The sequence below is a fragment of the Balaenoptera ricei genome, chromosome 7 (genome assembly GCF_028023285.1).
Source record: "Balaenoptera ricei isolate mBalRic1 chromosome 7, mBalRic1.hap2, whole genome shotgun sequence".
Taxonomy (NCBI): Eukaryota; Metazoa; Chordata; class Mammalia; order Artiodactyla; family Balaenopteridae; genus Balaenoptera; species Balaenoptera ricei.
Genome location: NC_082645.1, coordinates 49,514,053 through 49,541,878, shown reverse-complemented (window position 1 = coordinate 49,541,878; position 27,826 = coordinate 49,514,053). Strand labels below are relative to the sequence as shown.

At 37.2% G+C, this 27,826-nt stretch overlaps 1 protein-coding gene across 1 annotated transcript in view; it reads left to right on the top strand.

Annotated features, from left to right (window-relative positions):
• Window positions 1-27,826, top strand: part of PLA2R1 (phospholipase A2 receptor 1) — a 114,184-nt gene that overhangs the window by 68,731 nt on the left and 17,627 nt on the right. The window contains exons 13-20 of the mRNA XM_059927961.1: window positions 323-468; window positions 4,027-4,111; window positions 6,309-6,441; window positions 7,018-7,053; window positions 7,523-7,680; window positions 13,174-13,238; window positions 19,410-19,513; window positions 21,070-21,209. Coding sequence (XP_059783944.1) covers window positions 323-468; window positions 4,027-4,111; window positions 6,309-6,441; window positions 7,018-7,053; window positions 7,523-7,680; window positions 13,174-13,238; window positions 19,410-19,513; window positions 21,070-21,209 — 867 coding nt within the window. The remainder of the gene's footprint in view (window positions 1-322; window positions 469-4,026; window positions 4,112-6,308; window positions 6,442-7,017; window positions 7,054-7,522; window positions 7,681-13,173; window positions 13,239-19,409; window positions 19,514-21,069; window positions 21,210-27,826) is intronic.

Sequence of the window (27,826 nt, the reverse complement as noted above, 5' to 3'; positions counted from 1 at the left end):
TTATTAAGGGACAAGCATATGTCAGTCACAGGAAATTTAGGAGGGGAAAAAAAAAAGAGATTTCAAGGAGGAAAAGGGTCCTCATCTGTTAAACTGAGCCTATCATATCCTCTGCATGACTTTGTCATGAGAATAAAATGAGATAATGGTATTACAACAACTAGACACACTTTAGTTCAATAAATGTTATTTCTCCCTACTCGGTCAAGCTTTTAAAGTAGAATAATGACAACAATTATATTATTGTCATCTTCTTGTCCAGAATTAAACAGCCTCACCTTATTCATGACCGTGTCAACTTTTTTTTCCTTTTACTACACAGGTATTTCATAGTGAAAAAGTTCTGACGAAAAGAACATGGAGAGAAGCTGAAGAATTTTGTGAAGAATTTGGAGCTCATCTTGCAAGCTTTGCCCATATCGAGGAAGAGAATTTTGTGAATGAGCTTTTACATTCAAAATTTAATCGGTAAATACTTGTTAATTTAAAAAATTTCAGTCACATATTTCGTCTCCAGGTAATGGCTTCTTAGGCATGAGTATCCCAAATATTGGGGGTATTTGGGATATTCAAAATCTCAAGTATTTAAGTCTAAAACCAACTAAACACTAGTTGTGAAAGAAAAATACATACTTACAGTTTTATATTTATATTGCACCAACTACTCATTCCATAAAACAAAGAACAAAGTGACGATTGTTTTGATATTTGAAATCTTTTCTGTGTACCTCAAATCAGAATTTTAGAGCTTTCCTGCCAAGTTCAGAAATTATCTAGCCCAGTGGTTTTCAAAGTGCTGTCTGAGGGTCCGGAGGGTCCTGAGCCCCCAGAGCAGGAGAGACCAAGTGGGCAGAGCTCCTGGTTCCTTGCTCACTGACTCAGCAGGTCCAGCCAACTCCACTTCTAGTTGTTTTGTATACAACAGGAGTCCATGTGAGATTTGGTTTGAAAAAAAGAAAGTCCCACTAATTTTTTTTAAAAATTCCAATCCAACCTTCTAATTTTACCTCTGAGGAAACAGGCATTCACTTGTCTGCATCTGTTTTGCAAGTTTACATAATCTTGAATTTAACGAAGTTGGAAAATCAATCAAATTTAAATTTGAAGAAACATAGGAGGTCTTGTGCTACCTCTGACCCAATGCGGGAATTTCTTCTACTACATTCCCGTGGTCATCTACTGTCTACATCAGGGGTCCCCAACCTCCGGGCCGCAGACCAATACCGGTCCGCGGTGTATTAGGAACTGGGCCGCACAGCAGGAAGTGAGCAGCGGAAGAGCGAGCTAAGCTTCATCTGCTGCTTCCCATTGCTGGCATTACCGCCTGAACCGTCCCGCCAACCCCCCCACCCCCGGCAGTGGAAAAATTGTCTTCCACGAAACCAATCCCTGGTGCGAAAATGCTGGGGACCACTGGTCTACATAATTCCTTTCAGTTTCAAAGTGCTCTTTACTTGGCATAAAACCCATTCCATTGTTGGAGGCTAGTTTCAAAGATCAACTTTCTAGTAAGCCAGAGCAATACAGATCAAGTCTACTCTATTTTCAAATATTTGAAAATAGCCATCATGTTCTCTTTTAGCAAGTCTTCTCATCCCTTGGCTTCTTTCTCTAGAATGTTCTTGTCAGTTAGCATGTATTTGGGGAATATCTTCTATGGAAGGGACCCTATTATATGCATGGGTGGCTGGAGAATGCAATAGACATGACAGACAAAATCCTGCCCCTGAGGATGCCGTGGTCTGGGGGTGGGGGCATGCCTCCATATATTTAACACAAATATAATACCAGGTACTCTGTTCCAAGCTCTGGAAATCTGAAGTCTCAATGAAACACTTACCTGAATCTCAGAGAAAATCCAGAACTACTTTTTGAGGAAAATCCTGGCCTTCCCCACAAGTTTCCTTTAGGATCCTCCCCTAAGAAGGTTAATATGTAACATCTATCAAATTATTCATCTCCAGCATCTACAAAAATGACCTCAAAGGTGGGAATATCTCCCAGTGTGTGTCTCATGAAGTACTCCAGGGGAAATAGGGGGATTTTGTGGTCAAATATGTTTGCAAAACAAGGCACAATCTTGGAAATTTGCCATATACCTTAGCATTGTAAAGGCTTCTAGAAGGAAGCAATTTCTTTGAGTGTAAAACGCTTTTTTTTTTTTTTTTTTTTTTTGAGACCATTTACCAACATCCCATGGAACTGCTGGTCCCTGCAGGAAATGCTGGCCTGAGACCATGGTTCCCGATCTGGCTGATTCTCACGCTCACTTGGGAGACTTTTTCACACAGTGCCCTCTGGTCTCACGCCAGAGCTGCTGAGTCAGATTCTCTGAGGCTGAAGAAAAGTTCAAGAAGCTTTCTTGTTGATTGGTTTGCTAGTCTGGTGTGGGGCCTCAGATCCAAGGGAGATGTGACCATCTCCACTGTTCTAAGTTGTAACTTGGCTTCATGACTTCAGCCCCTTGCAAAACATCCTTTCATACTTGCATATTGTGAGGTTTGCTATATGAAACAACACATGCAAACTGCTTCCAAGTTTGCTGTAACATCAAATTTCATTATAACACTTGTATTTATATAAATTCTCACACTTGGAATGTCTCATAGAATTTAGTGTCAAGTATCTATCAAATTATTGATCTTCGGCACTTAATCACAAAAGCTATATAACGTATGTTTTACTTTTTGTCCAGACTGCCAGGGAGTTCAGCCAAATCTCATGCTTAATTATACCAAATAAACCAATTCTCATAGTTAGCATACATGCTTCTTCTCCTTCTTATGGCACTGCTTTTCTATTTTATTATATTCATATTATATTATATTAGTTAAAGTTACATAACTTTAGGAAAATGATGAAGAGAAAATAAATAGCAGTTCATCGTTTAGGAGCCAATATATAGCAGGAAAAATGTAAAATTCTGAATTCAGTGAGGAAAGGAATAAAACGCTCTCAACGCAGGGAGAGTGACGTGAGTTTTCAGCCAGGCCATTAAGATTAATATGCCTGGTTTAACCTTAAGGTAGCATTCTCACCTTCCCACAACCTTAAATGTAAGTTATTATCATGGCAGTGACCAATGCGCCTCAGTGATTCTGACCTTTTCTAAGTCACATTTTACTTTCATTTGTATCGTTCAGGCAAAGGAGCTCAAATATCTGAGAAGGGGATGCTTCAGAATAGGCTTGCTTCTGTGCACTAAGGAAAATAAAGCATCTGTCATGACTTCTGAATCTTTTAAATCTTTAATTCTTCAAAATTATTCTCAGAAAATTATCTTAGTCAGATGATTCGTTGTACAATTAGGCTTTATTGCTTGATTTATTGAGTGCTCTCTGGTTTGATGCATTCGTCCTCAGCCTAATAGGAGGGAAGATGGTTCTCTGTGGGGCTTCTCACCAAGTCTAACCAGTGGTGATGGCTGAAGTTAATCTACCGTGCCTCAGACTGGTTTGCTGTGGAATTATTTACATTGGGACATTAAAAAGAAACCAAAAAAACAAATCTGCTGTGTACCTTTTATTAAATGGGGTGGTGGTGATTAACCTTCAGAGAATACATGAACATTTGACAAAAGAACAACAAATTAAAAGAGTAAAGTAGTATAAATAGTATAGTCAATTAGCAAATAAATAGTCCTCTAGGGAAAAGATGTTCCAAAATTTCTTACCAACTTGCTTTCATGTGTTCTTGTCTTAATTGAAAGACATTGCCCTTCCTAATGAACATGTGAAAGCCATGTTCTCAGTACGAGCTGACGGTTCCCCCAACTGCGCATCAACAATGAGCACACCATACAAACCAAGAGAAATGGGAAGTGAGATTAATCTTCTCTCAGTTCATTTTATAGTTCAGGTTTTGCTTACAGGAAATGTTCCATAAATGCTTGCTGACTTGACCAGTTCTGCCAGTAGCGTTAGCTGTTCCCTACACAACTAAACACTTTAAAATATTTCTTGAACATTGTACATAATGTTGTTAAGTCAACGGGAAGAGCCAAGTTTTTGTTTCCTCTCTTCATAGGACAGAAGAAAGGCAGTTCTGGATTGGATTTAACAAAAGAAACCCACTGAATGCTGGCTCTTGGGAGTGGTCTGATGGAACTCCTGTAAGTCTTTCCAAGCTGGAGAAAAGAAAATGAATTCAAAGCAGGCGGCCCTGGAACCACTTGGTAAACCAACCAAGAGAACCTGGAGAGAATGACCATCTTCCCCGTGACCCAAACCTAAATCAAAAACTGCACCAGACCTTGGTACCAAAAGAGTTATTTCAGCAAGGTCTTGAGAAACCTTTGCTAGCCAGATAGTTCTAAAGCCAGCTATAAGATCTCATCCCAAAAAGGAATCAAATTCTCTGAAAAAGCCCCCAAAACCATCTCCCATGTGAAGACTCTCCAGCAGAGAAGCAACTATTCTCTAAAATAATACCAGGCTTCCTTTGCACCCCCCGCCCCTGCTGCATAGCACCTGATTGTGTAAGTGTGGGACCGTTGTCTGTGTCGCAGTGAAAAGAAACATTTTCAGTTTCTCTCACTCTGAAAGAACAGAAACGCCAGCCTTAGACACAGCTCCCCCTTCTCAGACAAAGCAAGTTATTTGGAAGGAAGAAAAAGACATGCTTTTCATTCAGCCTCACGTGTAAAAAAACCTCTGTGAGGGGAAGAGGGAACTCACAATTACGTTTTGGTTTTTTTTTTTTCAGGTACAATGAGGATTTCTCAGATTTTCCTCATAATAGGGAAAAAACAGTAGCACTATCCCAGATTAAAATGAGATCCATCTGAAGGCACATGCAGAATCAGGTTATTCAGTTTCACCTGTGAACTGGGGGGTAGCAACAGCCTGCAGTGAGCATTTAATGCAGCTCCTGTTCCTTGAGCCCTAATTATGTTCTGAGCACTGAGCTGAGTGCACTCCTGCATGATCTCATCTCATCCTTGCAGTGATTCAATATAGTGGGTATTAAAATGATTAAGTAGTTTGCCTAAAATAATACATAAGAGAGACAGTATTTGTACACAGGTTGTCTGCCTCCAAAGCCACAATATCGTAATGTCTCCTCGTTGGCAAAACAGCAGCAGCCAAACTTTGATGAAACAGTAAAGATCAATAGAGAAAAGGGATCTATCTCTAGGCCTGCTACATAGATGGTGTTCAAATCTGTAGCAAGGAAGGGGTTTGCGGAAAAGCTACGTGCTTATAGTGGGAACAAAAATAGTAAGAGTGTGCTAGTTTAAAAAAAATAACGATTCTACCCCAGTACTGCTTCTTTGAAAAGGGCATCAGGACCAGAGAACAGGAAGAGATCTTAGAGATCACCCAGCCCCACCCAACTGTTTTGCTGATGAAGAAACCAAGGCCCAGAGAGTGGAAGGGGCATAGCAGGGTCGACCTACCCCATAAATGGCAGCTACCACATGGCACAGTTGGGTGGTTAACATTAACACGGCACTTGGAGAATAAAATGTGGTACATAGAGGTTGAGAATGCGTTTTAGTAAAACAAACAAACAGAAACTCATCAGTAATAGGAGAGGAATAGACAATTTGGTTCAGAATCAATGAGATTAAGCGACGAAGCAGTGGACTGAGTCCCTTGCCACTTCCCTCTGGACAAAATAAATATCAAACTCATGCCATTCTCTGAATCTGAGCTTATATATATTTAAGTTAGATGAATTGTTGCATGACTGTGTAGATGTTTGAGGAGGAGCATAAATGGTTTCAAAACCCTCTTTTTTTCAAATTTTTTACCTCAGTTTTACTCATGGTCCATCCACTCTTCTGTCAAGTAGTCATCAAATCATTGAGAAGGTTGACTCTCTAGTCAATACCCTGTTATGTGATCATTCCTGGAAAACATTGGATAGTTTCCTGATTAAAGCTAGGGTTGACTTAGAAGTTAGTGATTAGAGACTAAAAGCCTAGTATTTATGCAAAAGAATCTACATCAAAGGTGAGACTCGATTCTGAAAGATCCTTGAGCCTCTAAACAGTTTACCCAGGATCCCAGGGCTAGCCTAATCTTGCCAGTGAGAAAACAGTGCAAGTTCATCTGACTTGTTCCTTCTGGAGAAAAGAGTAGAATGCCTCTTAAAGAAAGAAAAAAAAAAAGGCATCTTCAAGAAAAAAGTGATAAAGCTTTGATTAGCTTGCTTATCACAAATGTGGAACAACCTTTAAGTGGCATCATAACCATACTTCCTCCAGAAGTCTATTGTGATTTATTTACAGGGATGCCTTTTTGATCTTTTGAAACTTTTTGCGGGGATCATTATTAAGGAATAATGAACTTCATCTGCTGCAGGTTGTCTCTTCATTTCTAGACAATAATTATTTTGGAGAAGATGCAAGAAACTGTGCTGTTTATAAGGCGAATAAAACGTTGCTACCCTCATACTGTGGTTCCAAACGTGAATGGATATGCAAAATTCCAAGAGGTAAAAATATTAATAAGATCTTTACTATTTGTTTGCTTTCTAATAATCTATAGCATTTTCCCAAGTGAGCAGTTACAGAGGTCTAAAATTTAAGCACCCTGGAGCACAGTACCAACAGCCTTCATGATGAACCAAATTGTACTCTTTTAGCAAATAATGTATCATGGGGGAATGAGAAAAGATGACACCAGTGCAGTACGCTAACTTAGTAGGAAATGAAAGTAACTGCCGATGTTGTGGAATACTGTATTTTGCAAGTACAGCCTGGAAGAAATGTCACTGTGACATTACAAGCAAACAAAATTACTTATCAAATGAGTAAGTGAAAGCACCTGGCACAGTGTGTGACACACAGTGGGCTCTCAACAAGTATTCACATCCTTTTCTCTTTAACCAGAGATCTCTCTGGAACTTCCTCTTCAAGCATGAGAACTTACCACTTTCCAAACAACACCTGGTTCTTAAATGATCTTTTAAAAAGCAAAGTCCAAAATATTGTGTTTAGACCTAAAGTAATTCAGAGATAGTACACCTGTAAATAAAGTTCACTCAAACTGGTTTGCTTTCACTTTGCAGATGTGAGACCCAAGATTCCACCCTGGTACCAGTATGGTAAGGACTATCCTGGCAGTTCTTGAATTTCTAATTATGTGCTATTTTGTAGCATTACTGTGTTATTACATAGCTCCAATCGAGTTTCTCTTTTCTTGTGTCAATTGAGAACTAATTTTTTCAAATTAACAAATTCATCATTAATAAATAATCAAACTAATAAATGTCACTAAATATTACTGAAGACTAATATCATAGCTTAACTCCACGTTCATGACACATGATTTTAAAATATGTATCTATCCCAGACTTTTGAATATACGTGAATGTTTCTTATATGAAATAGACCAAGGAAAATAAGTAAATTGTATACTTATTTATGTGTGGTAGTGGGTGTATACACACACATTTTCTTAATGCTGAGTGACCAAATTACACATTTGGGGTCAATCATAGCATACCCTATTTAAGTCTGTATTACATTGCTCAATAATTGTTGCCTCACCTGTGTTGCTTATTTTTCCTTCAGATGCACCCTGGCTCTTTTATCAGGATGCAGAGTACCTTTTTCATACCTCTGCCTCGGAATGGTCCTCCTTTGAGTTTGTCTGTGGCTGGCTGCGCAGTGATATTCTCACTATTCATTCTGCACGTGAACAAGAATTCATCCACGGCAAAATAAGAGCGGTACTTAAATATGATTAACTATGAGAAACTCAGAGCTTAACTCCTTCTTCTGTCCTTGAGGGATTTTGTTTTTATATTACTTCAGATATTTATTTGTTTCATTAAAAGTCTTAGATTTTTAAGAACTGTTTTTCTTCCTGTTATAGAGATTTAGAGCAAATAATGGAAACACAGGTTTACAATGCTGGTCAGTCATTTCACTTCTCCTCATGATTTTTTAGTAAAAAAGGATGAGTAAATAGCATTTTATTGTTTTTGTGAGGTTCATTCCATCATTCAATGCATATTTATTGAGTCTACTCTTCTAGGGGCTGAGGCTCTATCAGTGATTAAAATAGACCAAAATTCCTGCCCACCTGGAGTTTTTAGTCTAGTCTGGGAAGGAAGACTGTAATCAATATAAATAGAATTACATAATATTTTAGAAAAAGATAAATGGATAAATGCCATGGAGGAAAATAAAGCACAAATGAGGGACAAAGAGTACTGGGAGGTGCATGGCTATTTTAATGTTTCAAATTTGACTTATGAGAGTACAATATTTTTTTAGACTCTATGCAGAAAATGGTAAGGAGTGGTTCTCCATTTCAACTTCAGATAGAGAAATCCTTTGAGAAGCTAGGCTTGTTAGAAAGCAGCATGCAAAATCCGTTAAACAATGAATAAGATTGCCAAGGAATAGTGTTGGTTTTCAGTGTATTTCTTCAGCAAGCATTTATTGAGCATTAGGTATGTCTCAGACACTGTGGTATTTGTCAAGGACACAAAAATGTCAAGGACATAAAAATGAAATACAGTCAGTGTCTTTAAAAAGCTGGAAATAACACGATGTAATAAGAGAAAAGGGAGCAGCATGTACAAATTACCAAGGGGGCACCAGGGAGGAAAAGCCTCATTCCCAATTTTCCCGAGGAAATTGTTGAAGGTAAGAAAGAGCCTTTTTTCTTTTCCCATAATTTAACATTAGTTCATGGTCTGCAGGAATCCTTGGTTGCTCTATCATCTTTTCCTATGTTTGTTAAGTTGACTGTTAAAATGAAGCTCTGGATTAAAGCCTCCTTGACTTGTAAGAGAAATGTCTCCCCTCACACCTCACTGGGCTTTCCTGTTTCTATAATTCTGTTTGATACACATACAGCCTGTGAGGTGCATGCAGGTTGGGACTACTACTGCATTTTGATGGAAAAGTCAAGAACCAGAGGAGTTAGGTGACAACTGCACGGCCTCACAGAGACTCAGTGGCAGACCACCCACGAGAACTGGATGTTCCCCAGTATTGGTTCATGCATTGTTTTACTACTCTCCATCTCCTACAAATGGAACACTCAAGCCAAAACTGTAATATTAAGTATCAACAAATTACATATCATGACCTCGGAAAATACATTTGTTTCTTTAGCTAGACAGCAGACTCCTTACCCCTGGCGGCAATAACAAGAGATCAGGTGAATGGCTAAAAACTAATCCCTGGACATGCAAAGTGCACGTCCCAAAAGGAGCTGATACTTGGCCAATGCTTATTGTAACAGTGTCAAGCACGGCTAAGTACTAACGTTTAATGGCATTTAATCTTTCTAAGAACTCTCTGTGGGAAGTTCTATCGCCAGCACAATTTACAAATGAAGAAGCTAAGACTCCAAAGAGGTGAAGCAACTTTGTTACACAGCAGCTAAGTAGTGGAATTTGGAAGTGATCCCAGGTCATCTGACTTACAAGGTCATTTTAAAAAATGGCCGCAGGCAGCAGAACAGCATATTCATTACATTAAAGGGCTAGTTCTAAAATCCATCCAAAAAAAGGAAACCCTTGTGCATTGTTGATGGGAATGTAAGCTGGTGCAACCTCTATAGAAAATAGTATGGAGGTTCCTCAAAGAACTAAATCCAGCAATTCCACTCCTGGGTATATATCTGAAAAAAAATGAAACCACTAATTCGAAAAGATACATGCACCCCAATGTTCATTGCAGCACTATTTACAGTAGCCAGGACATGGAAGCAACCTAAATGCCCATCAACAGAGGAATGGATAAAGAAGATGTGGCACATATATACAATGGAATATTAGTCATAAAAAAGAATGAAATTTTGCCATTTGCAACACGTATATGGACCTAGAGGGTATCGTGCTTCATGAAATGTCAGACAGAGAAAGAGAAATACCGTACGTTATCATTTATATGTGGAAGCTAAAAAACAAAACAAATGATTAATATAACGGAACAGAAACAAACTCACTGATACAGAAAACAAACTAGTGGTTATCAGTGGGGAGAGAGAAGGGGGACAAGATAGGGGTAGAGGATTAAGAGGTATAACCTACTATGTATAAAATAAATAAGCTACAAGGATATACTGTACAGCATAGGGAAATATAGCCATTATTTTATAATAACTTTAAATGGGGTATAATCTATAAAACTTTTGAATCACTATGTTGTATAGCTGAAACTAATAGAATATTATAAAACAACTATACCTCAACTTTTTTTAATTAATAAATAAAATAAAATAAAATCCCTCCCCAAAAGATGGCTGTCAGCTCTGTCTCAGACATGCACAGTAAAGGGCTTCTTTGATCGTTCCAGCAGAGCTTAGCTCTTTTAGGAACCTCTGCAGGTCTTCTCTCTTAACCTTTCCCTTAATTCACTCTCCCAGCCTTCGGTTGTTGGGAAGCCAGTGGAAATGGCAGAGTTAATACCTCCCATTGAAGGGAATAGTAAAACCCCACAGGCTTAGACATTTGAGAAGGCATAGCCAGTGCCATGATCTAGTTGAGGACTAGATCTAGTGATCTCAAACCAGACAAACCTTGTAGTGTCTTATACAGCAAAATTATTAACAAGCCTATGACCATGTTAATAAAGAATGCCCTGTCAGTATTATGGGTGAGTGGCTGACTGATCTAACACTGCGCTGTGCCACAGAAGAAAATCATCATAGGGAATGTGCAGACCAAGAATGGAGCAAGAAAGCCAAATGGGAAGGGTATCAATTTAGAAAAAAGAATGCTGTACATTTCTAAAGCAGTTCTTCCTCCTGCTTAGTTTATAGCAGTTAGGCAATTTTTGTTGGTGGTAGCGGTGGTATATACGGTGACCATTTACATTTCTTAACTAAGAAATCCCATATCTAAGAACGTCTTGCTAGAATGAGTCAGTCCAGAAGTTCTGGATGAGGAACTAAACATGTAGAGGTCATACCACTCATTCTTGTGGCATGCCCATCCTATAATTGCAGGAAGAATAAGAATTAAATAATTAAATATTTTTAAAGTTACATATGCATTGTATAGCTCCTCTAAGAAGAGTAGTAACTCAGAAATGTGAAAGACAAAGATAACATTCAGTTGGGAGTAGAAGAACTAATTATTGAAAAAGAAAGCTGGATGCATTTTTTAAAAATCTGAAGCAGAATTTTTTTAACAGAATATTTCCGTCTTGGAAAAGTGATGAGTCAGAATTTCCTCTTTGACTAACAGAAAGCATGATGCGAGGGAATTTTTGAGTACTAGTTTTTTGAGCCATCTTGTTGGTCAGATTAATGCCAAAATAGTAAAAAAACATGAGCACTTTAGGAGTTGTTTGACATGAACTAACATTTTTATTCTGTGTTGTACAATATTTGCATTTCAAAATTGCAATTTACTCTTACTTTTAGATTTTTATTTCAAAATATTTCTAACAAAAATATATCAAATCTATTAGTCATTCTCAAAAATCTGGTGTTTTAAATCCTTAAAATAACTTGGTTTTGCTATTTTTATGGAAACATTTTAAGAGATGACAGGTTGTTCTTCCTTATACTGCTTAGTAGATTAATATATTGGCTATTGCTGTGGGTTATTTCTTTTTGGTGTGTTCTTCCATACGATGCTATCTATAATGACTGCTCTTCTGTAACAAAACATAATTGATACTATGAGGTACATGGTTGTATCACGTTTTTTATACAAAAGAATACTAATGTATTCTATTGTTGCGGTTTCATACCTAAACAGAAATTTACAACATCTATTTTTCACATTGGATTTTTCACTTTGGGTGTCTTCTATCTTGTCCTATGAATTTCTGTTCCATATCACAACAGGTTGTGATGTGCCCTGTGGAGGATTACCGTGCTATAATCGAGGTAGTAATAAATATGCCACTTAAGATGCAGTAGTTACACTTCCCCTTTAGAGGTCCTTAATTGTGGCAGTGAACAATCAGGCCATGATTTCCACTATTGTTGCACATGAGACCTCTTTAGATTGAATGAAATTGTTGTGGTTCTTCCACTGAGTTCACAGCCAGTCTCCATGGACCCATTCCAAAATCTGACAATAGGAGTCTAAATTCAGCATGTAAGAACACGTCCATGAAACAACAACTCAGGGATCCAAAATTATAGTTGCTCCATCTTGCATTATTCTTAAATTGCTGATATGGCAGACAGCCACACTGATTAAGGAGTAAAAATACCTGTGTATAAATTACAATGTTAGAGAACTATTAGGTTCTGTTGTATGATGACCTGAAATTCACATGGAAAAATATTTATATATCTTAAAACGCATTCCCAAGTCTTTACAGAAGAAATGAAAGTGTAAATTTAAATGACAATGCCTTCAAATTAACAGGTTTTTAGCATAAAAAATTAAGTTACATTTCACACACAGCACACACACAATAAAGAATATTGATTTAAAGACCTTAGAGAAATCCTTAATGCCTGTTCTTCTTTTATAGTTAAAGAGGGAATTTCAATTTCCTGGGTCATAAGTCCAGTATTACATCTGCTCTAATGTGTGTATGCATGTGCATGCCTATGGTGTTTCAAGTTTATTCTTTATTGTACTGGGATCTATGTGATAAATAATGGTGTAAATTCATAAAATATATAAAGGATAATTTTCTAGTTGTCAAACATTGGAAATACTGTAGTATTATTTTGTCCTATAATGTGATTTCCATTTGAATGGGGAGGGTGCTAATACTTAGTTTAAAAACTTACCAATCAGACTAATGCCTAAAATACAAATTATTTTTAATATTGAGGTCTTTGTGCCTCGAATTGTTTTTCAAGTAGGTGGCATATATAGTAAACTTCTATAAATCACTGAGAGCATAAACCACTAAATTTTTAGTCAAAAAAGGAATCCACATTCTATTTTGCTTTACAATATTACTTTTTAAATCCCTATTATGAGAGTTAGAAAATTTACTTTTAAATATATAGGAAACATTGTAACAAAGTTATGGCATGTTGTATGAAACCAAAATTATTTTCAATATTTGATTCCAATTTTCTTACATAATGAGGAGGGAGTAGTTTAGAATAATGAAGTTTCAGGTCTTCTCAAGATGCTAGGCCTTAGTGTACTCTTCTTTAGATAACTGGGTAAAATACTGAAGAATAGAAAGCTATTAACAGCGACCCCATTAATCTTAATAGTGAAAAGGGAAAAAAAGTAGGATAAATGCTGAACATTCTCTCTCTCTTTTTTAAATAGCTATCGAAGTATGGTGTAAACTGGTGGATTGGACTTCGAGAAGAAAGAGCCAATGATGAATTTCGGTATGGACCTAGATTAATTTGCATTTAACTTTGTTTAACGGGTTTTTATTTGCAGAATGATTAGACTAGATCTTAGTGGTTAACTTGTTGAATAGGAGATTGGTTTAAGATGGTGGAGTAGAAGGACGTGCTCTCACTCCCTCTTGTGAGAGCACCGGAATCACAACTAACTGCTGAACAATCATCAGCAGGAGGACACTGGAACTCACCAAAAAAGATACCTTACATCCAAAGACAAAGGAGAAGCCACAATGAGACGCTAGGAGGGGCGCAATCACAATAAAATCAAATCCCATAACTGCTGGGTGGGTGACTCACAGACTGGAGAACACTTATACCACATAGTCCACCCACTGGAGTGAAGGTTCTGAGCCCCACGTCAGGCTTCCAAACCTGGGGGTCCGGCAACGGGAGGAGGAATTCCTAGGGAATCAGACTTTGAAGCCTAGCGGGATTTGATTGCAGGACTCCAACAGGACTGGGGGAAACAGAGATTCCACTCTTGGAGGGCACACACAAACTAGTGTGTGCATTGGGACCCAGGGAAAGGAGCAGTGACCCCATAGGAGACTGAACCAGACCTACCTGCTAGTGCTGGAGGGTCTCCTGCAGAGGCGGGGGGTGGCTATGCCTCACTGTGAGGACAAGGACACTGGCAGCAGAAGTTCTGGGAAATACTCCTTGGCATGAGGCCTCCCAGAGTCCACCATTAGTCCCACCAAAGAGTCCAGGTAGGCTCCAGTGTTGGGTCAACTCAGGCCAAACAACCAACAGGGAGGGAACCTAGCCCCACCCATCAGCAGACAAGCAGATTAAAGTTTTACTGAGCTCTGCCCACCAGAGCAACAGCCAGCTCTACCCACCACTAGTCCCTCCCATCAGGAAACTTGCACAAGCCTCTTAGATAGCTTCATCCACCAGAGGGCAGAAAGCAGAAGCTAGAAGAACTACAATCCTGCAGCCTGTGGAACAAAAACCACATTCACAGAAAGATACACAAGATGAAAAGGCAGAGGGCTATGTACCAGATGAAGGAACAAGATAAAACCCCAGAAAAACAACTAAATGAAGTGGAGATAGGCAACTTTCCAGAAAAAGAATTCAGAATAATGATAGTGAAGATGATCCAGGACCTCGGAAAAAGAATGGAGGCAAAGACTGAGAAAATGCAAGAAATGTTTAACAAAGATTTAGAAGAATTAAAGAACAAACAAACACAGATGAACAATACAATAACTGAAATGAAAACTACACTAGAAGGAATCAATAGAAGAATAACTGAGGCAGAAGAACAGATAAGTGACCTGGAAGACAGAATGGTGGAATTCACTGCTGCGGAACACAATAAAGAATAAAGAATGAAAAGAAATGAAGACAGCCTAAGAGACCTCTGGGACAACATTAAATGCAACAACATTTGCATTATACGGGTCGCAGAAGGAGAAGAGAAAGAGAAAGGACCAGAGAAAATATTTGAAGAGATTATAGTCAAAAACTTCCCTAACATGGGAAAGGAAATAGCCACCCAAGTCCAGGAAGCGCAGAGAGTCCCATACAGGATAAACCCAAGGAGAAACATGCGAGACACATAGTAATCAAATTGGCAAAAATTAAAGACAAAGAAAAATTATTGAAAGCAACAAGGGAAAAACGACAAATAACATACAAGGGAACTCCCATAAGGTTAACAGCTGATTTCTCAGCAGAAACTCTACAAGCCAGAAGGGAGTGGCATGATATACTTAAAGTGAGGAAAGGGAAAAACCTACAACCAAGATTATTCTACCCAGAAAGGATCTCATTCAGATTCCATGGAGAAATCAAAAGCTTTACAGACAAGCAAAAGCTAAGAGAATTCAGCACCACCAAACCAGCTCTACAACAAATGCTAAAGGAACTTCTCTAAGTGGGAAACACAAGAGAGGAAAAGGACCTACAAAAATAAACCCAAAACAATTAAGAAAATGGTCATAGGAACATATATATCGATAATTACCTTAAACATGAATGGATTAAATGCTCCAACCAAAAGACACAGGCTTGCTGAATGGATACAAAAACGAGACCCATATATATGCCGTCTACAAGAGACCCATTTGAGACCTAGGGACACATACAGACTGAAAGTGAGGGGATGGAAAAAGATATTCCATGCAAATGGAAATCAAAAGAAAGCTGGAGTAGCAATACTCATATCAGATAAAATAGACTTTAAAATAAAGAATGTTACAAGAGACAAGGAAGGACACTACATAATGATCAAGGGATCAATCCAGGAAGAAGATATAACAATTATAAATATATATGCACCCAACATAGGAGCACCTCAATACATAAGGCAACTGCTTACAGAGATAAAAGAGGAAATCGACAGTAACACAATAATAGTGGGGGACCTTAACACCTCACTTAAACCAATGGACAGATCATCCAAACAGAAAATTAATAAGGAAACACAAGCTTTGAATGACACAATAGACCAGATAGATTTAATTGATATTTATGTCACATTCCATCCAAAACCAGCAGATTACACTTTCTTCTCAAGTGCACACAGAACGTTCTCCAGGATAGATCACATCTTGGGTCACAAATCAAGCCTCAGTAAATTTAAGAAAAAATCATATCAAGCATCTTTTCTGACCACAATGCTATGAGATTAGAAATCAATTACAGGGGAAAAAATGAAAAAAACACAAACACATGGAGGCTAAACAATACGTTACTAAATAACCAAGAGATCACTGAAGAAATCAAAGAGGAAATCAAAAAATACCTAGAGACAAATGACAATGAAAACATGACGATCCAAAACCTATGGGATGCAGCAAAAGCAGTTCTAAGAGGGAAGTATATAGCTATACAAGCCTACCTCAAGAAACAAGAAAAATCTCAAATAAACAATCTAACTTTACACCTAAAGGAACTAGAGAAAGAAGAGCAAACAAAACCCAAAGTTGGTAGAAGGAAAGAAATCATAAATATCAGAGAGGAAATAAATGAAATAGAAACAAAGAAAACAATAGCAAAGATCAATAAAACTAAAAGCTGTTTCTTTGAGAGGATAAACAAAATTGATAAGCCATTAGCCAGACTCATCAAGAAAAAGAGGGAGAGGACTCAAATCAATAAAATTAGAAATGAAAAAGGAGTTAGAACAGACACCACAGAAATACAAAGCATCCTAAGAGACTATTACAAGCAACTTTATGCCAATAAAATGGACAACCTGGAAGAAATGGACAAATTCTTAGAAAGGTATAACCTCCCAAGACTGAACCGGGAAGAAATAGAAAATATGAACAGACCAATCACAAGCAATGAAATTGAAACTGTGATTAAAAATCTTCCAACAAACAAAAGTCCAGGACCAGATGGCTTCACAGGTGAATTCTATCAAACATTTAGAGAAGAGCTAACACCCATCCTTCTCAAACGCTTCCAACAAATTGAATAGGAAGGAAAACTCCCAAACTCATTCTATGAGGCCACTATCACCCTGATACCAACACCAGGCAAAGATACTACAAAAGAAGAAAATTACAGACCAATATCACTAATGAATATAGATGCAATAATCCTCAACAAAATACTAGCAAACAGAATCCAACAACACATTAAAAGGATCATACACCACGATCAAGTGGGATTTATCCCAGAGATGCAAGGGTTCCTCAATATACGCAAATCAATCAATGTGATACACCATATTAACAAATTGAAGAATAAAAACCATATGATCATCTCAATAGATGCAGAAAAAGCTTTTGACAAAATTCAACACCCATTTATGATAAAAACTCTCCAGAAGGTGGGCATAGAGGGAACCTACTTCAACATAATAAAGGCCATATACGACAAACCCACAGCAAACATCATTCTCAATGGTGAAAACTGAAAGCATTTCCTCTAAGATCAGGAACAAGACAAGGATGTCCAGTCTCACCACTATTATTCAACACAGTTTTAGAAGTCCTCGCCACGGCAATCAGAGAAGAAAAAGAAATAAAAGGAATACAAATTGGAAAAGAAAAAGTAAAACTGTCACTGTTTGCAGATGACATGATACTATACATAGAGAATCCTAAAGATGCCACCAGAAAACTACTAGATCTAATCAATGAATTTGGTAAAGTTGCAGGATACAAAATTAATGCATAGAAATCTCTTGCATTCCTATACACTAATGATGAAAAACCTGAAAGAGAAATTAAGGAAACACTCCCATTTACCATTGCAACAAAAAGAATAAAATACCTAGGAATAAACCTACCTAGGGAGACAACAGACCTGTATGCAGAAAACTATAAGACACTGATGAAAGAAATTAAAAATGATACCAACAGATGGAGAGATATACCATGTTCTTGGATAGGGAGAACCAACATTGTGAAAATGACTATACTACCCAAAGCAATCTACAGATTCAATGCAATCCCTATCAAATTACCAATGGCATTTTTTATGGAACTAGAACAAAAAATCTTAAAATTTGTATGGAGACACAAAAGACCCCGAATAGCCAAAGCAGTCTTGAGGGAAAAAAATGGAGCTGGAGGAATCAGACTCCCTTACTTCAGACTATACTACAAAGCCACAGTAATCAAGACAATATGATACTGGTAGAAAAACTGAAATATAGATCAATGGAACAGGATAGAAAGCCCAGAGATAAACCCACACACCTATGGTCAACTAATCTATGACAAAGGAGGCAAGGATATACAATGGAGAAAAGACAGTCTCTTCAGTAGGTGGTGCTGGGAAAACTGGACAGCTACATGTAAAAGAATGAAATTAGAACAGTCCCTAACACCATCTACAAAAATAAACTCAAAATGGATTAGAGACCTAAATGTAAGACTGGACACTATAAAACTCTTAGAGGAAACATAGGAAGAACACTCTTTGACATAAATCACAGCAAGATATTTTTTGATCCACCTCCTAGAGTAATGGAAATAAAAACAAAAATAAACAAATGGGACCTAATGAAACTTAAAATGTTTTGCACAGCAAAGGAAACCATAAACAAGACGAAAAGACAACCCTCAGAATGGGAGAAAATATTTGCAAACGAATCAACAGACAAAGGATTAATCTCCAAAATATATAAACAGCTCATGCAGCTCAATATTAAAAAAACAAACAACCCAATGCAAAAATGGGCAGAAGACCTAAATAGACATTTCTCCAAAGAAGACATACAGGTGGCCAAGAAGCACATGAAAAGATGCTCAACATCACTAATTATTAGAGAAATGCAAATCAAAACTACAATGAGGTATCACCTCACACCAGTTAGAATGGGCATCAACAGAAAATCTACAAACAACAAATACTGGAGAGGGTGTGGAGAAAAGAGAACCCTCTTGCACTGTTGGTGGGAATGTAAATTGATACAGCCACTATGGAGAATAGTTGGAGGTTCCTTAAAAAACTAAAAATAGAATTACCATATGACCCAGCTATCCCACTACTGGGCATATACCCTGAGAAAGCCATAATTCAGAAATACACATGCACCCCAATGTTCATTGCAACACTATTTACAATAGCCAGGTCATGGAATCAACCTAAATGTCCATCGACAGACGAATGGATAAAGGAGATGTGGTACATATATACAATGGAATATTACTCAGCCATAAAAAGGAACGAAATTGGGTCATTTGTAGAGACATGGATGTATCTAGAGACTGTCATATAGAGTGAAGTAAGTCAGAAAGAGAAAAACAAATATCGTATATTAATGCATATATATGGAACCTAGAAAATGGTACAGGTGAACCGGTTTCCAGGGCAGAAATAAAGACACAGATGTAGAGAATAAACATACGGACACCAAGGTGGGAAAGCAGTGGGGGATGGTGGTGGTGGTGTGATGAATTGGGAGATTGGGATTGACATGTATACACTGATGTGTATAAAATGGATGACTAATAAGAACCTGCTGTATAAAAATAAAATTAAATTAAATTTAAAAAAATTTGTTGAATAGCCTTCAAACATTAACTTATAAATTTTCATTTCCCTAACCACAGACATGAATTTTTTTTTAATTTAATAAAATATTATGCCTTCAATCCATATCCTAGAACTCCAAAAATGGTGTTGGAGATTGAACATGCAGAATGAGAGAAGACCTTTAATTTTTTAATTTTCCTGCAGCTGGAGAGATGGATCACCAGTAATATACCAGAACTGGGACAATGGAAAAGAAGAATCCATGATTAATCAGAGCCAGAGATGTGGCTTCATTTCATCCATAACAGGTTATTTTGTTCATCCACTTTTGGGTTTATAATACAAACATAATTTTCAGAAGACTTGAAGTCTCCTTTTCATTGCATTAGTTCAGTGAGAAGGTTTTGTTTGGTTACTTTGCTTTTCAACTGAGTGTGTTTAATTTTATAAGTCTTAAGTCTTAAGGATGACCATTCCTACAGTTTATTCCATGCATTCATGTTCTTGAAAATAATTTATATCCAGATAAGTCCTTCCTCTTGAACCAAAACTACCAAAAATGAGCCCACTGAAATGGGTTAAAAATTGCCTGACAAATACTATTCTCTATGAAATTTCAACATGGGCCCATTTTAAAAAATCTCTTTGTAGTATCCAGTTTATAATTGGTCAGAACTTTAAACTCTGAAATTTACTTCCATTTTCCCATTTAAGAAAAATTTTCATTGAATTCAGTATTCTTTTTTTTAACACCAGGCATTAATTGCTGCCTGCCTTAGAACACCAACTCTTTGCCTGTTGGATTTAGAAGTACATGTACATTTAAGATGGGTTTTTAAATTCTATTCATCAATACAGTGTTATTGGGGTTGATTGTCCACTCATATTCATCCCACTGTTTCTATCCAATAAAAGGTAATGATGTCCCTGACTCTAACAGATTCTCCCAAGTCAGGAGAGGGATAAACATGGAAAGCAATCTCTGATGCAAGGGCAGCTGCAGAGAAAGTTAAGAGATGAAAAAGCATGTTGTTAATCAGCTCGCTTTTGCCAGCAGGTGTCACAACAGCCTACAGAAAGGCTATTTGTGATTCTGGAAGAATAGCAGCTAATCGGCATTGAAAATAGCATTCCGGCCCCTCCTTCAGAATGCCAATATCTTTTTGGCTCATACCCCTCACACTAGAAAACCGAATCTGCCCTTGCAATTTACATGCATACTTGCCCTATTCTGGAATTTATAACTTGAATGCTAATGAAATGCATTCTATAACCTTTACTCTGAAAATACAGCTCTTCTAATTAAAAGAACATTTTCCAAGAGACTGAGGACTTTGGGATAATATTCCTGAGGGCATGTCTCTAAGTGTGTGTGTTTTGTTTAGGGGTCAGGGTTCAGAAGTGCTTCTTCCTTAGAAGTTCCTGAGTTATTTTTCTAAATTATTATATTTTTAATAATTATAAAGTAGAAATGATCATCTATTGTTTTAGAATTTTTTTACCTTGAGGTTGAATACTTTAAGTCAAAAATATTACTCTACAAAGTATTCTTTGGCTAACCAAGTAAAATATTCTTAAAACTTTCATCAGTTTTGTGATTGCAATTGCAGTATTTGTTTAGATTTTTTTTTTTTTTGCATTTGCAAAATTTCTGTATTCTTAAATTAGAATTACTGATTTGGCACCTTGCCCAGTTAGCTCTTGTCACTAGAGAACTCTATGATTAGTAGTTAAATTTAGTTCAATTTCTAGATTTAACAAAGTCTGGTAAACAACAGCAGTCATAAAAAAACAGTGACCAATAGAGAATGCCTACAAAGAGTCACCATTGTTTCCGGTCATTTCTAACCATTTTCTCTTCCAGGACTCTGGGCTAGTGAAGAGTGTTCAGTTTCTATGCCTAGCATCTGTAAGCGAAAAAAGTTTTGGATCATAGAGAAAGAGAAAGATACACCAAAAAAACATGGAACATGTCCCAAAGGATGGTTATATTTTGACTATAAGGTAAACTTGTTTCCAAAAAGTTGCTTTTGTTTCTCTTTTGTAGGTTTTAATTTTAGAAAGTAATCAAAAAGCAGGTGTGGCTTTGAAAAACTATGAGTTGTCCATTGGACCTGGAATTTTTTTGTCACAATTTTCAAGAGATTTGAGAAGTTTTCTATTTAGGGACAGATCTCTTGAAATTAAAAGGTTTTGTCAAAAACAGCCTTGACACCACCCTTCATATGTGTACTCAGTTTTTGTTACTGACATTGTCATTCATTGCGCTGTATGACTGTTTCGGTAGGTGGGATGTGGGTGTGTGCACATGTGTGTGGGCATGTGTGTGCGTGTGTGCATGTGTATCTAGGCCCTGTTCCCAAATGAGCTGTCAGCTCCAGAGGGCCCAGACTGTGTCTTCTTCTTTTGTGTCTTCCCTGCCTGGAGCCCTCATAGAGCTCTACCCGCCTTGTCAATTGCCTGACTAATAATGTAGCTCCGTCAACTTTGTCTTGAGCCTCATATAGCTGGCACTTCCATGCAGAATTGAATTTTTTTCCTAAATGGCCAGTGGGGATACTGTAAACTAGATTTATTATTTCTGATACTGTCTCCAATTAAGGCTGAGACTTCCCCTCCACTCCTTATGTTTTAAAATAACTTTATAAGCCTTAGGTGGAAGTAATTAAAATGCATCTCAAATTATAAATGTTTAACTCTTTGATAATTAAAAACTCAAACTGTGTCATAATTTCATATGCTAGTAAGAAATTGCTCCTCCATCATGGACAATTTTCAGTCTATGTGTTTAGTTACATTGGCAGGGCATTGCCTCCCTTGCGATCTTCCTCTCATTGTTAATTTGTGAAATGGGGCCATTTGGACTTAATACACATTTATTGAGCACCCACTACATATTTGGCACTGATATTTTTAATTGTGGTAATATTCACATAATATAGAATTTACCATCTTGACCATTTTTAAATGTATAGTGCAGTAGTGTTAAGTATAATCACACTGCTGTGCAATGACTCTGCAAACCTTTTTCATCTTGTAAAACTGAAACTCTAAACCCATTTAACAACAACCCCTCATTCTCCCTCCCCACAGCCCCTGGCAACCACTATTCTACTTTGTCTCTATTAATTTGACTATTTCGGACACCGCATGTAAGTGGAATCATACAGTACTTGTCCTTTTGTAACTGGCTTATTTCACTTAGCACAGTGTCCTCCAGGCTCACCCATGTTGTAGCATGTGTCAGAATTTTCTTCCTTTTTAAGACTGAATAATATTCCATTATATGTACATAACACATTTTGTTTTTCCATTTATCCATTGATGGACATTTGGGTTTCTTCTACCATATAGCTGTTTCTGCTGGCAATTTCATATATATATATGAATATATATATATATATATATATGTATGAATATATATATATATTTCTTGTTTTATTGAATTTTTAAAATACACAGAATTGTTATCCCATCTTACCTATGAGAAGACTGAGTCTAATAAAATTGTGTGGTTTTTCTGAAACTTACAGCGAATAAGTGTCAGGCTGAGAATCAACCTTAAGTTTTTTGACCCTGAGTCTTGTCCCTTTCCTACAGCTGCCACTTCATATAAGAACTTAAGAATTACCAGTCACCTTAGCCCTATGACACAATCAGTCCGGGGGCACTGTGAAATATTTTCTAAAATAATATAGTCATTCTCTAAAATGTTATATAGTATTGAGACACACTATTTTTAATAGTTGATACCTTCAGTCTGCTTCTTATTTTCTCAAACCATAAACTCTTTCTACCAGTTGTAAATTATTTATACATTTCAATATGACAAACATAGCAAATATTCATTAGAACTTGAGTATAACTAAGGTTTTTATTAAAACCTTTGACAATTAGCTTTTTATTGTGGTAAAATATGTATAACATAAAATATGCCATTTAAACCATTTTCAAGTGTACAATTCAGTGGCATTAATTACATTCACAATGTTATTCAACTATCACTTCTATTTCCAAAACTTATCATCATCCCAGATAGAAACTCTGTAATTGGTTAAGCAATAGCTCTCTATTCCCCATCCCCTCTAGCCCACGGTAAGCTCTAATCTATTTTCCATCTCTATGAATTTGCCTATTCTAGATAATTCATATAAATGAACTCATACAATATTTTCCTTTTGTGGCTGGCTTATGTCACTTAGCATAATGTTTTCAAGGTTTACCCATGTTATAGCATGTATCAGAACTTCCTTTTTATGACTGAATAATATTCCATGCCACATTTTGTTTATCCATTCATCTGCTGATGGACTTTGGTTATTTCCACTTTTTAGCTATTGTGAATAAATCAGCTATGAACATTGGCATACAAGTATCTGTTGGAGTCCCTGCTTTCACTTCTTTGGTGTATATACCTAGGAGTGGAATTGCTATATCATATGCTAATTCTATGTTTAACTTTTTGAAGAATGAGCAAACCGTTTTCCACAGTGGCTGAACGATTTTACAATCCTGCCAAAAGTGTATGCTAGCAATTTTTCCTCATCCTTGACAACACTTGTTATTTTTTTTTTTTTGACAACACTTGTTATTACCTGTCTTTTTGATTACTGCCAACACTAGAGTCTAGCATTATCTCACTGTGGTTTTGATTTGCATTTCCCTAATGACTAATGATGTTGAGCATCTTCTCATGTGCTTATTGACCATTTGTATATTGTCTTTGGAAAAATGTTTATTCGACTCCTTTGCCCACTTTTTTATTTGGGTTATTTGTCTTTTTGTTATTGAGTTGTAGGAGTTCTTTATATAATCCAGATATAAAACCCTTATCAGATATATGTTTTGTAGGTATTTTCTCTCATTCTTTAGGTTGTCTTTTTACTTTATTGATAATGTCCTTTGATGCACAAAAGTTTTTAATTTTAATGAAGTTCAATTTCTCTAATTTTTCTTCTGTTGCTCATGCTTTTGGTGTCATATCTAAGAATATGTTGCTAAATCCAAGTTCACAAATATTTACCTCATGTTTTCTTCTAAGAGCTTTATGGTTTTAGCTCTTATATTTAGGTTTTGATCCATTTTTAGTTAATTCTTGTATCTGATAGTTTTTCACAACTATTAAAACAAGTACATCCCATGTATAAAAAAGAATATTTTAAGGAAATTCATGACAAGTCATATCCTTGGCATTAGAGAAATTATTCTTAGAAACTTACAATGGTTGTTTTTGGTTTACCCTTGGCCATTGTCCTTTCCTTAAACTTTCTTATCTACACAGCTTAGCTCTATTCCATGTTTCCTCCTGTGTAAACATGGAGAGTACGTACACATATGGGCATGGTAACGGTGATGGTGCAGCAGACCCAGGGCAAAAGAGCAAGTGAATGCTTCCTTTGAAAGAATAAGAAGGGGCATGAGTAAAGCACAGACACACACATGAGAGGAGAAGGGCTTTCTGAGGCTAACTATGGAGCAGGATTAAAACACCCTCATGTAGCTCAGAGGGTATTTTAAATTTTTATTGGTAACTAGTAGCTAGATTAGTGGTTCACAGCCCTGATCAAATATTTAGAATCACCAGGTGAGCTTTCTAAAAATATCAAGGTGCAGGTGACATCCTAAAGATTCTGATTTAATTGATCCGCATGGGATCCAGGCATCAGTATTTTTTAAGAGCTCCCTCGGTTATTCTAATGCGCAGCCAATAATTGCCCAGCAATGCAACAGTTACACAACTTAGTCTTCTAATCAATCATTCAGAGGATTTGATTACTAAGGATAGGGTCACAGCAGGCTTCATGGGAGGGTGACCTGTTACAGAGTGAGATTTCAGGGTCCCCAAGTGTGTCTCCCCACCCACAGTGCTCTCCCCTGCATATTAATGGCTAAAATCCCACCACTGGAGTCTCATTCCTTTGCCTTAACACTTTCCATTAAGTTTTTTAAGGGAAATATTTCTGAGATGGCCTCATCTGTCACCTACACTTTGGGATAAGTGGGTTTATCAGATCATTAGAAAAGGTGGGAATAGGAGGGTTAATAGTTGAGAGGAGTGGAAAGCCCAGTGGGGATAGTTCTGACTAACAAAAAAAAGCTACAGAAGGAAAACTGGGAGATAGCAACGACAGACATTACTCACTTCACAATTATGAATAAGCGTCAATGTATTATGTTCCACTAAACTTTGCTTCTTGTTTGTCAACTTCCTAGGACAAATTTTCATTGGTTATTTCTCAGAAAAAAATCCCACTTGGTTGACTCTTCGCCTTTAAGAGTTTCAAAACTGAGATAACAGAAGTTAAGTGTCTTTTCTCATTTCTCATAAATTATTTTCCCCATGTTTGATGATGTAAAAGAGGCTTGACCAGGGATTCCCCCAGGAAGAGTGAGTCATCTAAGATACTTGTCACAGCAGAGTTGTATGTAAGAGGAAGAAATTCTGCGTGTATATTAGATTAACTCTTGTGCTTCCACTTATACATTTTTATTCAGGGACCTGGATTTAGCGCTGATGGCTGCTTTGCACCATCTAATTTTGGATTAGCCAATATTTGGTTTCATGCACGACATAGTTTTTCCTTAAAAAAAAAAAACAAAAAACACTCTCTCCTCTTTTAAATTATTCAAATTCTTAGTACTTTATTCATTCATTGCATTTAACTATGCTGGATATTGGCGACTCAATGGTGACAAAAACAAATATAATCCCTTCTCTTTGGGACCTTACAGACTAGAGGGAGAGAAAACATTAGCAAATCAATCAGGAAAATAACTCTAATTTACAGCTGTGACACAAGCGATGGAGAGTTACACAGTTCCATAAAAGTATATAACAGGAGGACCTGACTGAGGTGGTCAGAAGGACATGAAGCATTAAAAGTAGGGGAAACTACATGTACTAAGGACCTGTGGTGAGAAGGCATGTGACATACTGAAGAAAGTAAAAGAAGCATAGAGAACTAGAATGTAGAAAGTGAGACAAAAGAAGTAGGCAAGGGTGATTATTGTGTTAGAGTTTCTGGTTTTTATCCTAAGAGCAATAGGAAACCCTGAAGTGTTTTAACTAAAGAGAGACATGATCATTGGGATTGAGTTTTGAAAAGAATCATTCAGGCTGCAGTACCAAAGATAGATTGGAGGAAGGCGAGGTTGAGGAAAGTAAGAGCTGTTAGAAAGATATTGCAATAGTCCAAGCAAGAGATAAGTCCTTTGGGCTAAGATGATGGTGGCAGAGACTGTGGGGTGGTGGGAATAGAGAGAGTGGTGAAGGTCTCAGAAATGGGATGTCCAAATGGTAGGACTGAAGGGGTGATGAAGGTGACTGAAAGGTGAGAAGACGCTCAGGTTTCAGATTTAGGTAAATGCATGCCTGACTATGCCATTCAACGTCAGTAAGAACACTGAAAAAGGACAAATTTGGGAGGAAGATCATGAGTTCCATTTTCAAGTATTGAACTGGAAATGACTTTGAGACAAAAGAGTTTTATATTCAAAACTCGTTTGGAATACAGTAAGGTATCCTTAATTCACAGTAATAATCAGAGATGCATTAAACTTGATCACATTTTGCAAATCAGTAAGTAAATAAACAATTTAAAATTGAGGGTGTTGTACTCCATCTTGCTACTCTGCTTTAATTATTGACACAATTTCAAAGTGTGTTAGTAAACATGTTATATTTTTAGAAACAATGAAGTTGTGGCAATGGGGGTCTACACTCCCATACTCAAGCTGGTAAATCCTGGCTGAGGCAAACAGGGTGGGGGGTGGGGCTGGGTGGGAAGCGGGGGGTATGTGTGTGTGTTTTCTGGAGAGATTTATTGAGCTAAATGAAACAGTGAGGTTCATTGGTATTTATGAACGGTTCATTAGTGCAACTATCTGAACACAAGGTGAATTCGCATTAAATGATAAGACTTCCTAATAATTAGTATGCGCCACTCTTTGGAATTTGTAATTAGAGGAAAGAGGCAGAATGAAAGGACATTGATAAAAGGATAGTTGTTATAAAATTAAAACCCTTTAAAGCCAATTCCATTTCTTTGTGAAGCAAATAAGGTAAAGGGGATCAGAAGAAGAGAAAATGTACTTCCTCTCTTAGTTGGCAACTCAAATTCAGGCTGGATTAGAGTTTCTGGTTTTTATCCTAAGAACAGTGGAAAATCCCTGAAGGGTGACATGCTCCGGATTGGGTTCTGAAAAGAATTACCTGAGCAGTATTGACATTAGGGGCTGGATAATTCCTTGTTGTGAGGGACTGACCGGTGCATTATAGATTGTTTAGCAGCAGCCCTGGTCTCAACTCACTAGCTGCCAATAGCAGTCACTACCCCCTCCCCCCTTGAACTGTGACAACCAAAATGTCTCTAGACATTATGAAGATATCACCTGAGGAGCAAAATGGCCTTGTTTGAGAACCACTGGACTAAATCTAGAATCCTGAGAACGTCATTTGACAATCATTTCAGGGTCTATTGGCTTTTACTTTGTTGCATAAATATTTATTGGGGACCTTGTTTGTTTTGCTGTTCAAAGAGGAGCAACACTTAGTCCCTCTGCTTTGTAAGGAGTCTATGACGGTAGGGAAGGGATGGGGGACTGGTAAACTTAGAAATTAA